At 35.3% G+C, this 24,640-nt stretch overlaps 1 protein-coding gene across 1 annotated transcript in view; it reads left to right on the top strand.

The window, feature by feature from the left end:
- Dock4 (dedicator of cytokinesis 4) overlaps positions 1-24,640 on the top strand; it is a 445,040-nt gene that overhangs the window by 220,548 nt on the left and 199,852 nt on the right. Inside the window, exons 9-12 of the mRNA XM_076835166.2 lie at positions 6,890-6,971; positions 7,538-7,598; positions 11,532-11,664; positions 15,302-15,390. Of these exons, the coding sequence (XP_076691281.1) occupies positions 6,890-6,971; positions 7,538-7,598; positions 11,532-11,664; positions 15,302-15,390 (365 nt within the window). The remainder of the gene's footprint in view (positions 1-6,889; positions 6,972-7,537; positions 7,599-11,531; positions 11,665-15,301; positions 15,391-24,640) is intronic.

Raw genomic sequence — 24,640 nt, 5'->3', positions numbered from 1 at the left:
ATGTGGCCACTCAGGGCTACCAGCCCACCCTCCACCCACTTCTCATGGTGTCCTGCCTGATCTAAGTAGCATCAGTTTCTGGGGATGTTACTTCAACAGTTCATAATGTAGCTTAGATTTTTCTATTTCAAGTTGTCTTTTGCCACTTGTGCTAGGAAAGAACACAATTACAGCTCTCTTCACACTGTTGGGGAGGAAAGGTAATTTTTTTTTACAACCTACATATCTTCTTAGTTGGAACTAACCCCTGAAACAAAAAAGAAAGATTCACAAAAGAAAACCAGAGTTTATTGGCATGTGCATTTTGTGTATACATGGAAGACACCCAGAGAATGAGTAATTCTGAAATAGGTGGCTGTGAATTTCAGCTAACATAGCATCTTCAATAAAGAACAGTACACTGATAGAGAAAGGACAAGATAAAGTCTGTTACCTTAGGTACATGTATGACTGCAGGAATGGTGTGACTCTACATCGTGTACAACCAGAGAAATGAAAAGTTGTGTTCCATTTGTATACAATGAACCAAAGTGCTTTCTGCTATCATGTATAACTCATTATAACAAATTAAAAAAAAAGGATAAAGTCTCTAAGAGCAGCAGCTTGTGGGAAGGCAAATAAATGCAAAGAATAGTTAGCAAAAGTTGTTAATGTAGATACCCATTGTGCCATCTCCAGGCCCGTAAGGGTCTAAAATTGTCTTCATTGGTGAACATGGTTCCTCCTGGTAGAAGTGGGAGGCTGGATATTGCATACATCTGTCTCCTTCTTCTAGGCAAATAGAGGGAAAGCAGAGATATTTCCCAAATCTGCTTCTTCTTAATTGCTCAACAATCCTTATGCCAGAGAGACATATTTTGGGGTAGCATATTTTGGTCTTTTACAACAGATTGTTGGGAGCATCTTGCTCTGTTAGTCAATCAGAAAGCATTTGAGAAAATGTAGGAGAGCCAGGAAATAGAAGCCATTGAGTTCATGCATACTCTGTTGCCTTCTAGATAAACTCTGTCCAGCCATCTTCTTACCTCTTGCCATCTTATTGTCCATCTTAATTGCTCTCATTGTTTCCTCCTTGGTTTCTAGTGTGTCTTCTCTCTCACTTTCTCAGTATAGAAGAGGTATTGGTTGTTATTCTCACATATAGCATAATTAATTTAAGATAATTGGCTTTGTTTTTTCAAAGTTACTACATGGATATTTTGTTGCAAAATTGATTTGTATGAGTAAAAAATATGATGACAGTTCAGTTTTTCCTCCAATTGACCATTTTAATGTTTTCTCCCATTTTAATTGCTTTTGGAGATCATAAATCTATTCCAATGATTTAATTTTTTTTAATTTTTTTTTTAGTTGTAGATGGACATAATATCTTTATTTATTTTTATGTGGTGCTGAGGATTGAACCCAGTGCCTCACACATGCGAGGCGGGCACTGTACCACTGAGCTACAGCCCCAGCCCCTCCAATGATTTAACTTTTAAAAATTATTTTAGAAACTGTCTTTGTCATTTTTGTAGCTTCATATCTTTCATACCACATGGTTCAACCCACGTTATTACCTAGTCGTATATTTTGGATAAAGTACATGTTGTGTAACTTTTACGCGCATTAAATCACTAGACAGTTTTGCTTCTTAGGTGAGTTGTAGAAATAAACATGAATCCATACAGAGAGATACAAAATTTTTCATATGAAATATAAAATTTAAAAATCTTTAGAATATATAAATACTTTTCGATTGAAATATCAAAATCTCTGACATTGGCCACTAGTATCTTTTATTTGCATTACCTTCTGAAGGCAACAAATTATAGTAGGACACCCCATAGGAGAGCCACTTGATGTTATTATGCAGAAGGTTACAAGAACCTTCCCAGATCTGTCTGGCCTGGGGTCCTTTAGGACCCTAGGTAAAGCTTTTGCAACAGAAGGGTGCCTGCTTCTGACGGGTTGAGATTGCTGAGAAACAGAGGAGAAGCCATTAGAGTCCTCAGATCCTCACCCTGCTTCCTATAGTACATGTAACGTGGCTAAAACCATTTTTACCAAATTGTGCTATTTGAAACACACTCTTCATTATTAGAGGTCTTTTTCAGGACATCAGAATTTCAGTAGTTTGACTGTGCAGGCATAAACTTCATAAACACAGACATGTTGTGGCTTATTTTTTTTCTTTTGGCCTCATGCATTTGTAATTATTTTTTAATTTTATGGAGAATGTTTTATGTGACATAGTTAGTATTGCTCTTTTTCTGTTTCTGAAGTGCTGTTCTTTCAAAGACAGGACTGCATGTTGTTCAGAGCCAAGACACTCGAGCTGGACTCTGGATATTAATATCCTGCCTCCATCCTTGCCTGGCCATACAACTGTGGCCAACTTACCTGTTATCTCAAACCCAGGTTTCTCATTTGTCAGGCAAGCAGCATGATAGGTTCTACCCATTAGGGTAGTTGTGGGAATTAAATGAGAAGAGCCACATAAAGCCAAAGTTATAGGGTCTGGCACCAGAAGGTACATATTTGCTTTTATTATTTTTCTCTAGGAGCTATGCTGGGGACACTTATTTCTGTTCTTATTACATTATCTTGGTTTTCTCAAATCCTTGTCAGAAGAAGGTAGGTTATAAATAATAATTATGATTTGTTAGTCTTTATTTCCAGAGAAAGAATTAATTATTGTTGATTTATAGTATCATGATGTATAATGGAACACACACTGAACTCAGGTGGACACTAAATTGCTTCCTGTAGTGAAATTTACTCTAGAAGAACATGAGGAAGTATATGAGGCCAATAATGATCTTTTCTGTGCTGATAATATCAATTCTCTTTCCTCAGGTTTTCTACAAGTATTCAATTTCCTTAATCTTTAAGAAGAGGGAGGCATTAGAAAACCTTAGTCACTGCAGATTTATTCATTATTATATGTTTAATATAATGAAGATATAAAATCTAGATTGGGACAGGATTCAATGGCATGATCTAGAATTTAGAAGTGCCATGAAACTGATGTGGTGAATCTCACATCTGGTGGTGGGACAGCATTGGTTGTAATGTCTTTGGGGGAAATTTTGGAGATTTCCTTAACATTAAAGAAAAGGATATTATGAAAAAGAGAAGGAACATTTGGGAGAGTTAAAGCTTTTCAGTTATTTTGATGATGTTATATTTTTTTCCCTAGAACTGTATATTTGTTTAGTCTTATCAAGGAATACCAAATCATTGGGTAGAAACTGAAGATGGTCAATGACTAGGAAAGAAGTACCCAAATCTCTTAAACTTAGGAAAGAAGCATGAACAATGTAATTCAGGTATATTTATCTTATAATAGGACATTTTTTAAGTTTAGGAAAAGTAGATTTGTTAATTTTTTTTAAACAAACAACTTAATAAGCAGACTTAAGATAGAGCATCGAAAGTACATTTATGTGTAGCCACAAAACTTCATGTGACATAGTTGAGAGAATTTTAGAAGATGTGTTTGAATGAAATATCATTAACTTTGTTCAATTTTTATCTTGGCCTTGAAGGTAGACATCCTGGTATTTCTCAAATATATGAATGATGGAAGGTGATTATAACCCAGAGATTCTAAAATTCCTTACTGTAGGCTTTTCCCCCCTCTCCAAAATCATTTGCTGATTGATTACCTGCTATATCAATAAAGATGAAAGAAACTGAGTTTGTATAACAGCATCATGTCACCAAATAAATTTTTTAAAAAATTGACCACAGAGATATTCTTTATAAATAAGACTGTTTTTTAACAATGTGCACATAACTACCTCCACTGCACTCATCTTCAGTCTATTTTTTCATTTCCCACTTAAGGCATGTTTAAGCTAAGGCATACCTCATAAGCTTAATACATATTGATATTCTTTATGAAATAAGATATGATATAGTAGAATACTTTCATAATTAGGATTCTATCTAGACAAGTGAAATTAAAATTGTGATAGAGCAAAAAGGATCTCTTTCTGAAATAGAATACATTAGAAAACATTTTTACCAGAATATTGATAAAGCTCACGTATATGGAATATGTGTATATTTTACATTTAGTAGTATTAAATTTTATTTTATTTTATTTTTAAATATTTATTTTTTAGTTTTCGGCGGACACATCTTTGTTTGTATGTGGTGCTGAGGATTGAACCCGGGCCACACGCATGCAAGGCGAGCGCACTACCGCTTGAGCCACATCCCCAGCCCAGTATTAAATTTTATATTTAGTTGAAACTTAATGTCTAAAATGCCTGATAGATTTTTATATATTAATCTTCTTGGCATTCATCATTTGGATTGACCTATCAGAAGGTAATGTGGTATTTGTTGCCAGTGTTTCAATGAGAATAAGTGTTTAAATGTATCATTCAGAAACACAATTAAAAAAAAAATGTAAAGTTAGGACATACTGTTCATGATACAGAAGAGGGGGAAATGCTCACATTGCTTATGTTTTATAATTAGTAAATACAAATGCCAGATTTAAACCTTAGCAGTTTTGACTAAAAGTAAAATCAAATTCTTAAACTCTTTTTGAAGTTTCACCTTTGTTTAGTAGAATAATTTATTTATCAAGTCATTTTTTCATTGAAAAAAAAAAAAAACTACCAAAGTCAAGTGTGCTGCTACATGCTTCATAGCTTCAGAGGCTGAGATAAGAGATCACAAGTTCAAGGCCAACCTCAGCAACTTACTAAGTCCCTAAGCAACTTAGTGAGTCCCTGTCTCAAAATAAAAATTACCTACTGGGCTGGAGTTGTGGCTCAGTGGTAGAGAGCTTGCCTCACGTGTGAGGTACTGGGTTCGATTCTCAGCACCACATATAAATAAATGATTAAAATAGGGTCTTTCAACAACAACAACAAAAAATATTAAGGAAAAAAAAAACCTACCAAAGACTGCTTTGAAGCCTACTCAGTCAGTATTGATACTTCTTCCTTTCCATTTAGTCCAGGTCATGGGGAAATTTCCTGAACTTTTAAGACCAGGCTTGACTAAATCATGTGGGTATCCCAGGTAGATAAATGACAATGCTTTTATCTCAGTATTCTGGAAATATCGGCTCAATGCTTGTGTAGAGCAGAGATATAATTTACCTATGACATTCAGATGAAGTGTGAGGGTTTTCACTTTACACATGAAATAGAATCTCTACTCAAGTCACACACCAGCTCTGTGATCTTGGGCAAAGCTATTTATTATCTTAGTTTTCCTTTCTTTAAAATGGTTATCTTAATAGTATCTGCTTCCTAAGAATGAGGTAAATATAAAAGAAGTTAATTCATATGAAGTCCTTAGCAGAGTGCCTGTCAAATGGTGAATTCTCAGAAGTATTACCTAATAATATGACTTTAGACTGTTTGAAATATAATTCTTTTATCTTAAGATACATTTTGCATATTTTCTTTTATCTTATATTAAATTTGAAATAATACTGAATTTTCTTCTACTGTGAAGAGAGGATGAAGTCTTTTTTTTTAATTATAGTAAATGACAGTTGGATAAGACTAATTCAACTCCACACCCTCAATTGTATCTGTCATTCCCAGTGTCCATTTCAAAATAATATTATATAGGAACTTTGACTTTAGTTGAGGCTCCTCATGGTAATTTGTATTCTCTCCATTTATGCCTTATCAGCTACCTGCTCTGTGGAAAAAAAGCTTAGGTAATAGAAATGGAAATGGCCCCATAGAAGTATGTATTGGTTGCCCTTTTTTATATGAGAGGTCAGAAATAGGCATAATATAAGAAAAAGATGAGGTTAGTCAGGCAGTTGGATCTGTTAAATATATCTCTGTGAATTTAGATCACAAAAGAGAATAAGTTTTCCATAGTGGCCATAAATTCAAATCTATATGCTTCCTTAGAGATCCGTTTATGGTTATCATTTTTTTCTCCTTCTGTGTATTTGGGTAGCACAGCCATTGTTTAAGCCAAGGATCTAGTGATGAATAACAGAGACTTGGTAGGTTCTGGACCTTTAACTGATGTCCTGCACTCCATTTCCCAGCTTGCTTCCTAGGCAGAAGCTGTGCTGCCCAAGGCTGCACCACCATGTGATAATTACACATTCCATGGGTATTGGCTTTGTGTTCTCTGCCTGAGGCAGCCAGCATTTTGATTTTATCATAGGCACCAGGATATTGAAACTCAGTTAGAATTTGAAGCTCCTGGTAGCTGGTAGATTAATTTTCCTTGGGTTGATAATCATTTTATTTTTTTTGAACATAAATAAATAGTGTCATACATGATCTTGAATCTAAATGGTGTCTACAAGTGTTCATTGCCTAGAATTAGTGGCTGATCAACAACAATGTTTGTATTTGCATTAAATCTGGGTGGCACTGTATTTTCAAATACATGTTCAATGAAGTTTGAGATCTTTTTGTTTAAAGATCAAAGAAAATTCAAGTTTCATTTTTGGGGAATTCTGTTTGTGTTTTGAGTTATATAGACTTAGAAGACCATAAAATATAAAGCTACTTGCCCTTAATTTTAGTGAAGTAATATGATGTAAAACATGAAGATGATCTTGATAGGTACAAACACATGAGCTGTCAGGCTATATTTTTTGGTTTTGTGCATTTATTTCTACTTTTTGTAATACTAACAATGGTATCATTGATAGGGAAACCTATCTTACAGCTTTAAAAGTTGTTTTGCCTGTTTATGTTTTCTTTTGCAATTACTACTTTGCCATTTTATAAGAAGTGAAGGAAATATTTATTGTCTTCAGTACTCTCCGAATTTATATAGGTAATTTTGACATTACATGAATAACTTAACAAATGTTGAGCTAAACTCTTAGAATGCATAGCAATTAGAAAAGGAATAAATATTAAATAATTTTCAAAGCATTCCTTTTTTTCCCTTATAGTGAGAGATTTTTCTTGAGACTGAATAGAAATGGGCTTCCCAAAGCCCCAGATAAACCAGAACGACATTGCTCTCTCTTTGTGGTAAGTGAATCTTCTTTTGTTGATGAGGTATCTTCTTCCAGCTGTGCTTCATATTATTTAGGAGAAATAAAAGATTGTGAAAGAACATAGTGAATTGATTTAAACTTTGTAAGTAACACATACATTGCATTAATGGCCAAAATTGTGAATACTGTCATTCACAATTACTGTACTTCCCTTAGGGTATTATTGACTCCTTTAATTTTTCTGTTGGTGTGTTTTGGTGCTCTGATATGATTGCCAAAGTTCGGTAGCAATAGGGCTGAGCATGGCACCTGGTGTTTAATCTGTGCTTCATAAATGTGAGAGAGAGCCTGAATGAACAATGGTCTTTCCTTTTAAACATCTCTTAACAGCAGTTGACTCAAAGTTGATTGTAGTGATATTTTTAGAACAGAATTTGAATCTTGTCAGAATTTGAATCATGTGCTTCTGCTCTAAACATTACATTAAGAATATTTATGTTCATTTTTGCCTTTCTGTTCTTGTGAAAATAATGTACTATAATCTTTAAGTGCTGGTGCAGATTATGAATTCTAAAATAACCCAACTTTATTTTTTGGCAGGATTTGGGTAGCAGCGAGCTAAGAAAGGACATCTATATCACCGTGCACATCATCCGAATTGGTAGGTACTGCACTTGTCACTGTTTTACAGGCAAATAGCTGTAAAACATGTGCTTGTGTGTTTGTGTGTTTGTATGTTTGTTTTGCTCTCTGGAATGAAATGTGAATTCCAGAAGCACAGAAATCTGGATTTGTTCTCTGGCCTCCCCAACCTCACATTACAACCTTCTCACCTACCATGAATAGATATTAATATTTTTCTATGTAAGTTGTTCAGGAATTTGTTGTATTTCCTTTTGTTTTCTTGAATCTCCTAAACACATCTGATTCAAATATTTTGTATTTGCCCTTTTAAATTTTAATTTCTTACAGCATGAAATAAACTTTTAGGACCTGAGTTTCCTACAAGTTGAGGAAAGCTTCACACCAGCTATCACTTTCCTAAATGCAGAATGTTATAAAGCATTATTACAGAAGATTCTACAAAAAGAGGTTTAAGAGATGCTGAATACTGTATTATTTGAACTGATATAATGTCATAGCTCATTAATGGGTCTGAGAAGTCCTACAGGGAGAAATCAATATGGTTCTCTAACTTTGTTGACCCAGCTTCCCCCAAATCTGATTTGACTGTGAAAGCATGGATATAATGTAGCATTTATTAATATCTTGCAGAACACACTTTGGTATTCTATTTTCCCACATATTTCCACCGTTTGGGTCACAGCAGCTGGGTGAAATAAGGAATGGTGCAGCTTCTGCAGTGTTTCTAATAAGGCTGACCAGCCGATGCTGGAAATGTGTTCCCAATTCTTAACTAACTGTGCTCCATTACTTGCAGGGAAATACTTCTGCAGTGCAGTAACAGCTTGCCATGCAGACATGCTAAATGACCTTTAATTTTATAGTCTTTTAGTTTACGCATGCAACAACCACATTGTGCATTGAGAGAGACTATAAAAAACCTTTCATTCCAACATAGATTTCTCTATATATCTTGTAAAAATGTGTTCAGAATATTTGTTTTCATTTTAAATTATTTTTTATATTTGAAAGATAGTAGAAATGATTTCAAAAACTAAACTTGTTGCATTTTAATTTTTCCTTTAATAAATGAGTATGTGAGCAAAAATTATAAAGTACCTTCTAAAATTTTGGAAAAGTTGCAATCTATGTTGCTATGTACTTTTGAGATTAAAACCTCTGTCTGTTGGAGAATGATATGATACAGTTTCTTGTATAATTTTTATATATATATATATATATATATATATATATATATATATATATATATATATATTTTACTTCAAATTTGTAATGCCAGTTGTTAAAATGTAGTTTGGGATATCTTTATGTAAAACTGCTAAAACTTGAATATAATCTGAAGCACTGAGAGTAAAAGTAAACCACTTTTGCTTTTGGAACTTTCTAGACAATATTTACACGATTTGGGTGAAAAAATAAAAACATGCAGCTGAGTGTGTGCCCTTCAAGCCCATGGTCCCCCTCTTACAGCTTCATTGCTGAGGCAACCACCTCAAAAGTGTTGCCTGTCATAGGATTGCCTTTCAAATACCTGGTGTTTGATTAGTGCTTGCAATTTTTACTAAGATTTTATGGTCATTACACCATTCAAAATGAATGTTGATCCAGAAATTACCTACCTGCCTGCCTCTAGGTTTGCTAAAGATAAATCTCTGGAATTGTTGAAAGAAACTTGCAAGAAATTTTTACTGCTTGAAACTGAGGAGAAATGAAGTTAGGGTAAAATGCTCTAAGAAAGGTTATGACTTTGACTGCCATCCTCCTTCGATTTAGTAAAATTGAGGAGTGGAAGATTGTTATCTTTCAGGGACAGATACTTCTTTTTATAGAATGACCCTTGTACCTGCTTTATTGGGAAAAGGACACGCTGTCCCTCATTGGAAAGTAGGAGCAATAACACCTCAATGCTGGAAAATTATGTCCAGCCTTTGATTTGGAAAGAAGATGAAGGAAAAAAGAGCAATTCATAGTTTTATATCCTCCTGCCCATCCTAAGTGAAGTTCTTTGAACCTCTCTGTTTCCCCTTCTGGCTTTTGGCTGGACCCTTAATATTTTATCTTCCCCAATTCCTCCTATCTTCCCTCCTGCTTAGAGAATTTTTCTAGTAATCAGAGCAGAACTGTGAATTCTTATTAATCCTGGAGTTGGGACCCCAGGGCTGACACTGAATCATCTCATTGGTGTAATAGTTAGACCAAAGCCTCAGTGTGCAAAGCTGTAGTGCCACAGTGTCCTGAAAGGACACTGAATACTGCATGTCGAGGACTTGAGAAGCAGCAGCTTTGGAGGGAGCAAAACTTCACTGTGGCAGAGCTTGCAAGCCTCCCTAGAGCACCTTCTCAAGTAGTTCTGAGAACAGACCTTCTCCCACCCCCCTTATTTCTCAATCCTCCTCCTCCATAGTTTTTTCTTTAGCACAGTACTAGAGGAAGGGGATGTTTTAAAAAGGACTGGTAGGTGTGCTATGCCCTTGTGTAAATTGTAGAAAGCCAGAGCTAGAAGATTCCTTAGGAATATTCATGTTCAGTTCCTATTTTTTTTATTAATGAGTTTCTTTTCTAAATATTAAATAACTTTGAAGCACTTCTCTCAGAAATCTCCTAATTACTTTGTCATCTTGCATGTACGAAGGAATGAATAAGTAAAATAAAATTTGTATTGCACTTCTCTCAGAAATCTCCTAATTACTTTGTCATCTTGCATGTACGAAGGAATGAATAAGTAAAATAAAATTTGTATTTTAAATCATGATATTGATCAAGATTGCACTATTTCAAAGCACAATTGCTTTAGAATTAAATCAACCAATTTAAATATGACATTACAAGATGTTTGACTTGTAGGCAGAAATTATATTAAAATTATGCATATTTAAATTTAGCTTCCGACTATAGCTTAAGGTCATGAAAACATGACATTTAAAGATCTTACATTTTGTACATCTAAAAAGTGATTGATTTCTGTTGTCCATTTTTTTTTTAGTTTTGATTCTAACCATAAAATAAGAGGTTTTCAGGATTTTATTTGCAAGCATTTCCCTGAAAGTGCACATATAGTTTTCCATTTTTCTTTAGTAGTGATGAGTAAAAACCCAATTGGATACTACCATCCTTTTGGTTTTGGTGGGTTTTTTTTTCTATATAACATTGGATTTTGGAAATGCTAGAGACATCTTGATATGCTATAGAATTTTGGTCAGATAGAAACAACTTATGGATCTGCTGACCAGCATCTAGAGACAAATTTGCATTTTTTCTTTTTTTTTTTTTGCCCCATATTAACTTCTTATATTTCAGCTTCAGTATACATTATGCTTTTGGTCTTTAAAATAATCATAGGAAATAAATATGAATAATAAATTAAAATATTGATAACATATTTTCAAATAAATGACAATTTCCAGGCTTGTAATAGTCAACACAGTCCCAGGGTATGTCAGTAATGGACCAAGTTATCCACAGCCTGCACAGTGAGGCAGGAGCATGCTCATTTGTTCACCTGTGCTTACTTGTTATATTCAGAGTCTCTCCAACTGCTTTTTATCAGAGGTGAATTTTTTGAAATGGTTTTGTGAATAAGGAATTTTTTAGAAAATGGAAAATGTCATAGGCACCATGATTGCCTTTAATAAAGTGGGCCTTCTGAGATCTCTTCATGAATCATAAGAGAAGGAAAGTGGTTCCCAAACATGGGATCAGCTCTGATTTTCATAGTTTTATGGATGGCAGCTGATGCTCAGAGTTCATGATGCTTGCCCAAGGTCACAGAGGAAGGTGACTGGAGCAGGCGATCCTGAAGCAAAGTGAAATCTTCTTTTGCCCCCATCCTATGCCCTTTCCATCACCCAGTTATGTTTTGTATGACCTGCTTGGTGGCTCTGTGTGTCTCTGATTAGGATGCATCTAATCAAATATTTCCATGAGTCATGTTTGCTCTTTAACTGGATAGGTCGAATGGCAGCAGGAGAAAAAAAGAATGCCTGCAGCGTCCAGTACCGGCGACCCTTTGGTTGTGCGGTTCTTAGCATCGCGGATCTGCTAACAGGAGAGACGAAGGATGACCTTGTCCTGAAAGTGTACATGTAAGAAGCCTGAACATGGTGGGGCCTGGGTGGGCACAGGGGTGCGTCTGGATCTTACCTGGATAATACTTTATGTGTGGAAATGCAGAACACCACATGGGTTAAGCTTGAGTCGTTTTTCAAACTCCCAGCAATCTGTTGACTTGCTGCAAATTAGCCCACAAGTTGCTCTTAGTCAGAAGAAATATGAAATCAAAAACCAATGAATACAGATGGTTTATTGATTGGGTAGGCCATGTACTGTGTAGCATACTTCCACTGAATTTGAATACCTAGTATATCTTTCATAATTAATTAATTCATTCTTGGAAAGTGGAAATACTGCACTTTGTAATAAAAATGAATGAGAACTAAGACAGGGAAGCTCACGTGATTACCCTCCTACTCCATATATTAAACTGGCCTGCTGTAGTAAAATACTATAAAAGTGTGTCTTAAACAACAAAAATTTATTGTCTCATAGTCCTGGAGGCTAGTAGTCTGAGATAACATGTTGGCAGAGTTGGTTCCTTCTGGGGACTGTGAGGGAGAATCATTTTCATGCCTCTCTCCTAGCTTCTGGTTGGTTGTTAGTGACCTTTGATGTTCCATGTGACCTTGATGTTCTTGTAGTTATTGTCATCCTGAGCTCTCCCTTCATCTTTACACAGCATTCTCCTTATGTGCTTGGCTATCTCTGTGTCTAATTTTTTCCTTTTATAAAGACAGTTGTACTGGATTGAGGTTCACACCAGTGACCTCATTATCACCTGATAACTTCTGTAACGATCCTCTTTCCAAATAAGGTCACATTCTGAGGTACTTGAAGTTAGGATATCAACATTATCTTTTTGGAGGGGGACTCAGTATAACCCATAATGCTCTGCGAAGAAAATCACTTGACATAATCCAAATTCTAAGTTAAATGATTTCTTAAATGCACATGGTTTGAATCAGCCTACCCTGTTCACCTCCCCACACATCTGAGAATTGAGAGCTGAAGTAGAAAGACATGGTCGGAGCCAACCCCTGGGGTATCCGCATTCCTGTTTTGAGGGCCAACTCCTGGCTACCTCCACAAGCAACCTTGCTTTTGTCTTTTATTCCAGAGTTTGTGTTGCTAGATCTAACATATGCCAACAGTTTTTTCATATATGATGGTCACAACCAGCCCACCCCCTATGGGACACATACTTCAATTGCTTATTTTTTACCCACTACAGCAGTGTTTCATGGATTTATCTACTCTCCACCAAGTGGTGACCTCTGTAGCAAGTTAAGTAATTGACAAAGATTTATCTACATCCTGTGGTTTGGGACTGGAAATTCTCTTTATCCCTTCTTAAGAGGGATAAAACCTGTGACCTTGATTTTAAACTTGAAAACTTTTTAAGCTAGTGAGTAGCATAACTTGTTACTCTTTTTGTCACAAGTCAACCCTCATTTTTAATGGCTGGACTTAAATCTGTAGTAACTACCTTCTGGTCTCTCCATACATTGTTGGTGGGACTACAAACTGATGCAACCAGGCTGGAAAGCAATACATAGATTCCTCAAAAAACTAGGAATGAAGCCATCATATGACCCAGCTATCCCACTCCTTGGTATATATCCAATGGATTTTAAATCAGCATACTACAGTACTACAGCCACATTAGTGTTTATAGTAGCACAATTCACGATAGCTAAGCTATGGAGCCAACCTAAGTACCTTTCAACAGATGAATGGATGAAGAAAATGTGGTACATATACACAATAGAGTATTGTTCAGCCATAAAGTAATATGACTTTATGGCATTTGCTGGTAAATGGATGGAATTGGAGATTCTCATACTTAAGTGAAATAAACCAGTCCCCAAAAGTCAAAGGTTCAATGTTTTCTCTGGATATGTGGAAGCTAATCCAAAATAAGAAAAAAAAAAAGATTAGAAGAAAAATCAATGGAGTAGACAAAGGGGATTGAAGGGAGAGGGAGAAGGGATGGGATAGGGAAAGACAGTGAAATGAACCTGACCTACGTTTCCTATGTGCATACATGAATATACCATAGTGAATCTCATCGTGTGTACATCCAGAAGATGGTTTTAAAAAACCATAACAGCAGAAGGATTAATAGAGTAGAGGTCAGGGAATGGGGGAGGGGATAGGAGGAAGAAAGGGAAAGGGAAAGTACTAGGGAATGAATTAGAACAAATTATATTCCATGCTTTTATAATTATGTCCAAATAAATTCTGTTGTCATGTATAACTAAAAAGAACAAATAAAAAGGAAGAAATCCATAAGTAATATTTCCAGATTCTGCTGTGAGTTTTAAAACATCATTTATTTGAAATAAAAATGATTAGTAACAGCCAACCTTTACTGTGTGCTTTACCAGGGACTCTGGTCAGCATGTTAAGCCTATTGTGTCATTTTTTTCCTCAAAACAAACCATGAAACAGATGCTGTAATCTCAGTTTTACTCATAAGGGGACAGTTAAATGACTTGCTCAATGTCATGCTGCTAAAAAGAATGAGAACCAGATTTGAAATCAAGACTGTCCAATTCCAGAACTAGAGCTCTCAGGGTATCAGGTTGTGTTCTTCCAGATGTTACTTCATACTACTATATAGTAATATATGGTGGTATGTGCTGTTGCTCTTTATGAAAATTGAAATTCTTTGAAAACACAGTCTCTTCTTAGAATAGTCTTTCCAGGTGTGGGTTGTAAGGGCCATGTTTATCTTGCCACAGGGAACGCTGAGGGGCTGACAGTTACATGCATCACCCTTGATTATGCAGTCAGATGAGGGAGACCCATGAATCCTGGCTCTGCCTATGGCAGACATTCACTCTCATAAAAATAAATTGTGCTGGTCTTCGTGGTATTTTATTTTCTGATTTTTTTCTTAAGCATCAAATAAGGCTTTGGGTAATTCTTCCTAGAAGAGAAATCCCTTAAAAATGACAATTCAGCAAATCATGAGGCCATTTCAAGAGAATACTAACCAGTCAAAACAGTCACTGCACAATAGAGAGGAACCAGGAATTTAGTAAAACACTCCAGGAAGTGCTTATTAGAAACAATTTTTAAAGAAATTTCTAAATGTTAAGGTGACCAAGCCCCTAGTCTATCTGGCACTCTTAAGAACAGTAACAGATACCTTGTCTGAGACTAGAAGGGGGCTTTTGATTTTATATGGAGTTTTTTGGTGTTATTGTTAAAGAGCATATGCTCTAGAGTCACTTAACTATCTAATAGGATAGTAACCCTTCTTTCTTCCTTCCCCACTGGGTTGAAATAAGGAAAGTGGAAGCCAATGTACTAAGTGGCAATTGATGTTTCACAATTGGATAGGTGGGATGACTTCTTCTATTTTCCACTGTATACATTGTTCTCCGGCGTTTTTTTCTCTTTGGGGGCCACTTTTAACCTATGAGTTCATCCCAGCTGTTGCTTTGATGAGGTGGCCATGCCTCACCAGGCGTGGGCATTACTTCACATCTTGGCATAGCCATACTAAAATCATCAGTTGTTTACAGCAAATTTCGAGAAATTCTAAGGAGATTTAGGGAAGTACCTTGTAGTGTTCATAACAAAAAGAGCAAGTGTGCATTCAAGATCATTGCTTAATCCATGTTTCAGTAAAGTTTAACCAAGTGATTATTTTCATAGGTGTAATACAGAAAGTGAATGGTACCAAATCCATGAGAACATCATCAAGAAGCTGAATGCACGCTATAATTTGACTGGCTCCAATGCAGGTGAGTATATGGAACTGGCTAACTTGGCCCTACACTTTTTATTTCAGGCCTTTTGTTTAGGTCAAAAGGAAATGGTCAACCTCTTGGTTTTTTCTCTTTGTCTTCCTAATTTTAAAAATGCTTAGTAAGCACTGTGGTACATCTCCTGGTACTGTGTGTGATAGGCCTATAAGTATAAATTTTCAGAAAAAAAAATGTATTTCATTCTGGCTTAAAACAAAGTTACGGATCTGAATTTGTTCAGTGATGCCAAGTCTATAAATTTTTACTTACTGCTAAAACCTAAATGATAGTATGTCTGGGTTCATGACTGTAGGTTTGATAAACAGAAGTCTGACAGGAAAGTCCAATTACAGGATGCCTCATTGTATGTAATCTGCTGTAAGCAGCATTATTGTACTGGGTAACCAACATACAGGTTCACATATTGAAGTGGGCTGAGGAAGTGATGATGACTGTAGAGTCACATAGATAAAATGTACGTATGCTTGTTCAGAAAGCAACTCATGTTCTATATGCCACTCTAAGTTATATGTAATATATGGCATGCAGACTTGTATTACAGTAGTTACACATCATAGACTATGTGACATTATATGGTGTAAGTAGATTGTATAGCATATATAGTGACTCCTTTACATGTGATTATTAGCAAAAACTTGGTGAATATTGTTTGTGCCTATTCACCCTTCAGTCAGACATTGAAGCAAAATAATATGCATTTGTGTGTTTCAGCTGACATAAAGAAACCTCAAATTAAACAAGCCATTATTTAAATGGAATGCATTGTTTTTAGAAGTAATTTTAAAGCTCTTGAATATAAATAGATATTTGTGTGATAGTCCAACTTTACTAGTAATTAGGAGAACCAGTTTAAATTCAGACCAGCTTTTCTTTTCAGACTCATGCACATCTCTCTAGGCCAATGTATCCCGCAAAGAGAAAGTAACTGCAGCCAGAAGCCTTTGTGGTTCAATTTCTTGAGAACCATAAGGATCCACAGCTCACACATGTGGCAGCATTTCTGGCTGAAAGGAATGGTGAGGTCAAATGAAGAGTTGGCCTCCTTCTCCCAAGAGTTGGGGAGGTAATGGGTTATATTTGATATAGATGGTCATTTGCTTTGGCCAAGTCCAATATCTACCACTAAAAAAACAAGAGGCTTAGAGCTTCTGGATGTTGAGGGTAAGCCTCTAAAAGACTAAGAGGAGACAGTAGAAGTGTCTTCCATGAGTAATAAGTTTATTTTAGAATCTTCTCTCCATGCTTGTCTTCTCTTCTCCCCAATAAAGAATTATGGGAGTGCTGACTGTGTGTGGACCAAATGGTTTCACTTCAAGTAGGAAATGTGCTACTATTTTAAACCTTACCTTACCAAATCTGTGGACTTCCACCAAATCCAATCGTTCTATTCTGAACCTTTCAGTGTTTCTGATACCTCTGACCACTATTTTATCATTAAATATCGAGCAGACCTGTGCTTCCAGTTCAGTGGGCACTCGCCACTACCCACATGTGGCTACCAGGCAGTATTCATACTAGCTGAATGCAGTGCCAGGAGGAATATTATAAACTAGATGTCAGACTTTGAAGACTTCATATTATTAATAGAATGTACAGTATCCTGTTAGTATTGTTTTTATATTGATAACTTGTTAAAATGGTATATATATTGGGCTAAATAAAACATACTATTAAAATTATGTTTCTTTTTACATTTTTTAATGTGGTAAGTACAAAGTTTTAAATTTCACCCATAACTCATGATATTTTTATGGGACAGTGTTGTCCCAGGCCTGGTTTACATGATAACATTTTCCTCTAATTTATCTTACACCTTACAAATAAGTTCATTATTTCTTGCTACTTTCTTTCTGTCTACTGACTGTAGATGGAGGACTGTAGCTTTTGGGGAGCTAATTCTCTGCCCCCCATAAGTCCTATTACTCTCTATTTGCTTGCACTTGCCTTCTATGTGAATAAATAATAATAAAACTAACTGTCACCTTCTGAATTTTCCCCTGTGTTTCCTGACTTTCCTGTTTCCTGCCATCATAGATGTTCTCTTTTTGTGAGGAAGTGGGGTACCCGTGACTTAACTCAGGGCACTCAACCACTGAGCCATATCCCCAGCCCTATTTTATATTTTATTCAGAGTCAGGGTCTTACTGAGTTGCTTAGCGCTTTGCTTTTGCTGAGGCTGGCTTTGAATTCTCAATCCTCCTGCCTCAGCTTCCTGAGCCACTAGGTTTACAGGGGTGCACCACCGTGCTCAGCAGAGATGTCCTCTTCACTAACCAGGACAACTGCAGTACATTTCTTTCTTAACTTGTCATTGGTCCCCCAATCCTTACCCTTTTTGAATATGCCCCATGCAGAATAAGATTCATCTGTTGTTGGGTTGTTTGAATAGGTCATTGTCCAGACTCTGAAGTGATTCCCAGTTGCCTCCTAGATCATAGTGAAGATCTTGATGATGAGCTTTAATTTAATCCCAGACAGATTCCTAAGGACAGTGATATGTATCCTGTAAGGCTTCCCTTAGGGGTCAGGGTTCCAATTAAACCAGACTACAGATTCTCTCTGCTTAAAGACAGGAATCATCTCTTTGAGAGTATAGTGTGGTTTTTTAAAAATTTTGCCTATGCAAGCAAGATATCGAAGGTATGAATCAGTTTCATTGGAATAATAAGAATATCATCTTCCAGAGATTATAGGAGGATTAAAAAAGAAAAATGTATGCAAAGCACTTACCATAGAACTTTATACATAGTAAGTATATGTATTATTCACTTTTAGCTGTCATTATTTATCTCACTTTGAGCTATCATCTGGAATATTTTATCCTTTCCTCTTAAGTTACCTTGTTTCATTGTTTTTAAAAAATGGATAGGAAATAGTAGAAGAAGCAGGAATATAAGAAATTGAAGCAATTTCATCTCCTTAAGGAAAACTTTTAGAATATTAGTTGGATTTTTGATAAATTGGATTATTGAACCAACTCCTCGTACATTTTGTTTCTTCCATCTCCCCTTTACAGATTTGATTTCTAATATCTCCTTCTGGGGTCCTTTCATTGTTTGTTGTCCTTCTGATTACATAAATTACTCCAGGAAGGATGAGCAGCATATTCTACTTCCTTGGGGCCATTTCTCCTTGGAAAGTACTCCCCATGTTCCATGTGCTTTGTCAGCAATATTGACTTTACCAGGAACTGAGACTCCAACCACTTTATTCCCTGATTCTTCATTTTTCTGCTAAACACTATACTATAATGAAAACTGTGTTGCTATCATTGGGAAAAGTTGTAAAAAATCATCATTGTAGCATATAATGGCCTCATAGAATACTTTCCCCTCCTTTTGGTGCGGTGATGATGATTTTTTTGCTGTCTACCATGATACTTAAAGTCCTTGGCAACCAAATATGTGCTCATTTTACCTTGCTTCTGCTACAGAGCCCTGCTCTCCTGTTCTTATGACCTCAGCCCTTCTCCATCCTTCTCCAGTCAAGCCTGAGTCCCAGCCAGCCCTGCACAGACCCCTCTGGTCTCTCCCTGATCCCTTCTTACTCTTTGAAGCCCTAAGCTTAGGCACACCCAGCCCTAAGCCTTCTCATTCTGTAATACTGCTCCAGAGAAAGAAAGCTCAAAATGAACCTTTAAAAAAGGCTTGTATTCTTCCTACCAGAATTTCTGTTCTCCATTCTTGGTGAGTCATTGTTCTTGTCACCTTTATCTGTTTCCTTCTTGGGGAAAGGGAGTTACAAGCCCAGGTGGGTGTTCTGGATCCATATTGCTTCATTATTGAAAAGGAGGCACTCTAATTACTTCCTTTAAAATAGGAGAGGAAGCAAGAGTACAAGAAATTGAAGTGGGAACTTGGGGCGCCTAATGTTTGGTTATCACAGTGGCTGGATATTGTTGACTTCCCACTTTTTTCTTCTTGGAAAACAGAATTGATTAAATGGAAGCAGCACAAACATTTTCAAGAGAATTGAGTTCACTCAAAAAGTGCTGTTTTGTTTTTTTTTTTTTCTTCCTGCTTTTCCTCTGCTATTCTTTGGTTTGGTACTAAAAAAAGAAGAAAAGAAGAACTTTGAAATTACTTTGAAACAAATTCTGCCAGCTAATTTCCAGGCCCTTTATGCTTCACTGGTATCCTCCATATCTCTTATTAGAGTTGTAATCTTGTCTGTTTAATAGGTGAAAGGATTCATCGATTAAACTGGGGTTTTTCCTAAGACTTATGTTGTAAAGGTACATTAACCACTCTTTTTGTTGAGTTTAGATATAGGGATGAAATTGCAAATGATCCAGGGAATTTTTAAAGGTAAAAAATAATTAATATATCTCTTCAGTTTGATTCAGTTAGGCTGGGTTATTTGAAATTTCTCAGGTATTCTATGTGGGAATTTGAAAATCCAACAGCAATATTTTGAGAATTTGAAATTCTAGAAGTATTTGTTAAAATGAGCCTGATTTAGGTTTATGGAACAAATGTTTATTACAGTGTCACCTCTGATAGTGATTGAATTCTATGAATGTGACTAAGCCAATATGATTAACTGGGGCAAATTCAGTTCTTAGACAAAGTATATAAAAATCATTGGCAGTTGTTCATGTCCCAAGAGAAACTTTAAAATATTTTTATCATGTCTTCATGAATTATTATTTTCTATAGTTTATACATGCAGTTTCTTTTTTTATTTATTTTTTAAATACACAACAGCAGAATGTATTACAATTCTTATTACACATATAGAGCACAATTTTTCATATCTTTGTATAAAGTATGTTCAGGCCAATTCATGTTATTATGAGTGTACTTTTTGTATTACAATTCTTATTATACATATATACCACAATTTCTCATATCTCTGTTTATAAAGTAGGTTGACACCCAATTCTTATCTTCATACATGTACTTTGGATAATGATGACCATCACATTTCGCCATCCTTGCTAATCCCCTGCCTCCTCCCTTTCCCTTCCTCCTCTCTTCCCTATCTAGAATTCATCTCTTTGTCCCATGTTCCCCCTCCTCACCCCCTTTATGACTCAGCTTCCTTATATCAGAGAAAACATTTGGCATTTGTTTTCTGAGGATTAGCTAATCACTTAGCATTATCATCTCCAATGCCACCCATTTACCTGCAAATGCCATAATTTTATTATCTTTTATTGCTGAGTAAAATTCCATATTTATTCCATATGTATATATGCCACATTTTTTAATCCATTCCTCCACTGTAGGGCATCTGTTTGGCTCCACAGTTTAGCTATTGTGAATTGTGCTGCTATAAACATTGATGTGACTGTGACGGTGTTCCTGTAGTATGCTGTTTTTAAATCCTTTGGGTATAGGCCGAGGAGAGGGATAGCTGAGTCAAATGGTGATTCCATTTCCAGTTTTCCAAGGAATCTCCATACTGCTTTTCATATTGGCTGCACCAATTTGCAGTCCCACCAGCAATGTATGAGTGTACCTTTTTCCCCACATCCTTGCCAACACTTATTGTTGTTTATTTTCATAATGGCTGCCATTCTGACTGGAGTGAGATGAAATCTTAGAGTAGTTTTGATCTGCATTTCTCTGATTGCTAGAGATGATGAGAATTTTTTCATATTTTTATTGATTGATTGTATATCCTCTTCTTAGAGGTGTCTTTACCCCTCACACATCAGATAGAGCACTAATCTCTGGGGTATATAAAGAACTCAAAAAGCTAAGCACTGAAAAAACAAATAACCCAATCAACAAATGGGCCAAGGATCTGAATATACATGCAGTTTCAACTAAAAGAAATCATATTTGCTAATCAGATAAACTTATAGAACCTTCTTTTTGCTTTCATGAACTGCGTGTACATAGTTATCTTCCTGCCAATTCTACTGTACATAGGGAGAGCAGTTTAGCTGTGCAGAAAGTGCATGTTGTTATTTATTTGGCTGATGATTTTTGCTTAAATGCAACCTGTCTACACATCAGTGTAATCACGTAATTCAGTGTTACAAAAATGGTATAACTCTTAAAGATTTTATCATTGCCCCTAATTTTTTAGCATTGCTTTTAGAAATTTTGCTTTCTAATAGCATTGAAATAAAAGTAGTACTTACTGGCACCACCTATTGGTTAGATTTATAGTATGTTATTGTTTTACTGATTTTTGGATTTTCCTAATCATTAAACCACGGTCACTTTTTAATTCTTTGCAAGTTTTTAAAATATTCAACTTATTCTAATTATATAAAAGTAGCAAAAATAATGCAAAGAATTATTAATTTCCCAAAGGTTAATATTTTATTACTTTTCCTTTATCTCCAAATATACTCCCACCATAAACACACTTAAATTAATATTAATGAGTTGGTATAATTCTTAAAGATTACATCAGTACTCCTGATTCGTATGTGTATATATATCCGTATTATATATATATATATATATATATATATATATATATATAAACATTTCACATACATATTGTACTTGTATATTTGCATTTATTTTTCTGAACTGCTTGAGAACAAATTTCCTCTCTTACAAATTGCCTCTTTTATTTCAGAACATGGTAACATAGCTAGAGTATGATGATCAAAATCCAGAAGTTAACATTGATATAATGATGTACAGACCTTATTAAAATTTTGGCAATTTTAATAATAAAAGAAAACCTGGGCTATATTACATGTGGTTGTCATATCTGTTTAATTCTTTTTTCTAAACCATTTCTCTTGACTGAAGAAAAAAATATAGTTCAAAATATGATACTAAATTAGACTCTTATCTATTCTTTAAAGCCACCAGTAATCTTAAAAAAAAAAACCCATTGTTAACAAATAGAAGAAATGTTTAGAGCTTAATGGTATTTTTAAATTACATTTTTCTGATTTTGATATAATCAGTAGGAATACTCTCTAGATATATATATATAATATATATATATATATATATAAAACCTTCTAGAGAGTATTCCTACTGATTATATCATATATATATATATATATATATATATATATATATATATACACACATACACACACACACATATATATATATATACACACACACGCATAGAAATATTTCAGCAAGATAATATATATGTGAATATGGAAGTATTCCAATAAGTTCTTTTTAAATTAGTTATTAGAGCCACATATGCTTTTCTAATACAGGGAATATACTATCTCCTCACCCATCCTGAGTTCATGACTGACTTCCCTATCACAAAAGACAAATTAGTAAGAGAAGAGCATACAGATGTATTTAATGTAAATTTTGCATGACAAGGAAGCTTTCCTTAGAAGAAACAGTTAGACTTTACTGTTTTTCAATACTAATTTGTCATACAATGGGAAGTCATGGAGAAATATGATAGAATTATATTTTGTAATATAATTCCATATAATATATGATGGGAATATTTTATTATGGTAATAAATTGGAGGAAATGTAGTAAGCCCTGTTTATTCAGGTTCTTCTCTGCCAGACTTTTCATTTTCTGAGATAAAGATACTGTTTTCCTGTGGGTATAAGGAGAGCACCTCTAACATAAAATTCTGATGACCTATTTTAGGGGAGAAGAGCAGGGAAGGTAAGAGTAACCTTCCTGCATATATGATGTTCCTAAAAATAGTGTGCCATATTTTAGGGTAACATGTGCTAAGTCCCATCAGTATGCTATACACACACACACACACATACACACACACACACACACACACATACACACACATATATACACACACTCTCTCTCACATGCACATGCGCACACATACTTATGAAATGGTTTTCCACCAGTGGATTCCTAGGTACTTGAGGTCATGATAAAAGAAATACATGTAAATAATTAATATTTACAGTAAAAATGAACAAATACACAAAATCTTTTTAACCTTGACATAATCCCATTATATACCCTTGAAATGTTGAGATCCTAAATCAGAACGAAGCTAAAAGTGTAAGGTGAAAAATCTCCATTAATCAAAAGGGAAATGTTAAAAAGCCTCTGAATGGTCTCATCCACCCCTGAAATTACAGCTGCCACCAAATGTGGATGACTTCTCTCCAGCTCTCAACTCTTTTCTAAGTAGAACTCAGTGAAAATGAATAAATTTCATGTCTCTTAACATCCCTTCATTTTACACTCAAATACAAATTCATGTATTTCTCTGGTCTTATTTTCTTTATGACTCTTAGTTGTGGTCTAACCACTTCTTTGACAAAAACATGAAAGCCTTCCCAAAACTGTGAAATTTGGAACTAGGAGATCTGTGGACTGGTAGTTATAATCACAAGATTATTTGTTCATGCTTTTTTTTTTATATACATACCAAGAGGTAAGGCATCCCAGCAGAGTTATCCAATTCAAAGATGAAAGATGTCAGGGAGGTAATGATCAGAAGGTGATCCTATTGTCAGACCCTTTGAATTATCCTCAATAATATAAAAAATTGTATTTTTAAGAGTTTATTTACTTTAAGGGAGAAATAGCCATACTCACAAATTTAGTAATACAGGCTGAAAGTCAGAAATTAAGATGGACCTATTGAGAAAGAAGAATGGAAGAATATTCTTTTCCCCTTCACTTTTCAGTTGCTCTCTTTCTTCTCTCTCATTCTTTATTTTCACTTTAAAATGACTTGTAAAGTACATGTGAAAGAGGAATTGCATCTCCGTATTTGGACAGGAGCAATATTTATAACATAGATGTCTGGATCTGCAAGATGACAGTATTAAAGGACAGCTGTAAATTTGGTCATCTGGTCCTGCTGGATCAAGACTGAGCAAGTAGGCTTCCTTTTTCCCATGATCAGCATATTATTGCTCACTGTTCCCATGTTGCCATCTTGATTTTATTACCTAACCTGGCTCATTTCTACATTCTGTTTTCTTCCAGATGCTCTGAAGTTTGCTCATTGACTCATTTCTGACAGTGTTGTCTCACTTCACATCATGCCTTTAAACTTTTGCCCTCCTTTTGTTCCTATGCTCCAGAGACCCAGGGCTCTGACTTCCCAATGTAAACACCTTGCCAGATCCAGCCAGAATTTTACTGCGTGGTGTATCTTTGAAAATTTTCTCTGGCTCAGAGTTGAACTCAAAACAGATATGTAGCTGCTAGTGTATTTATTTAAAAAGTCCATTACCTTAAATTACAGTTTTAACTTATAGCATTCCAGTGCCTGTAGCAAAAATTTAAATGATTAATTTTCTAAGTCAAGTACTTAGGGGTGAATAGAGGTAAA

Source organism: Callospermophilus lateralis, chromosome 1, assembly GCF_048772815.1.
Source record: "Callospermophilus lateralis isolate mCalLat2 chromosome 1, mCalLat2.hap1, whole genome shotgun sequence".
NCBI classification, from domain to species: Eukaryota; Metazoa; Chordata; class Mammalia; order Rodentia; family Sciuridae; genus Callospermophilus; species Callospermophilus lateralis.
This window is presented reverse-complemented; position numbering and strand designations above follow the sequence as displayed.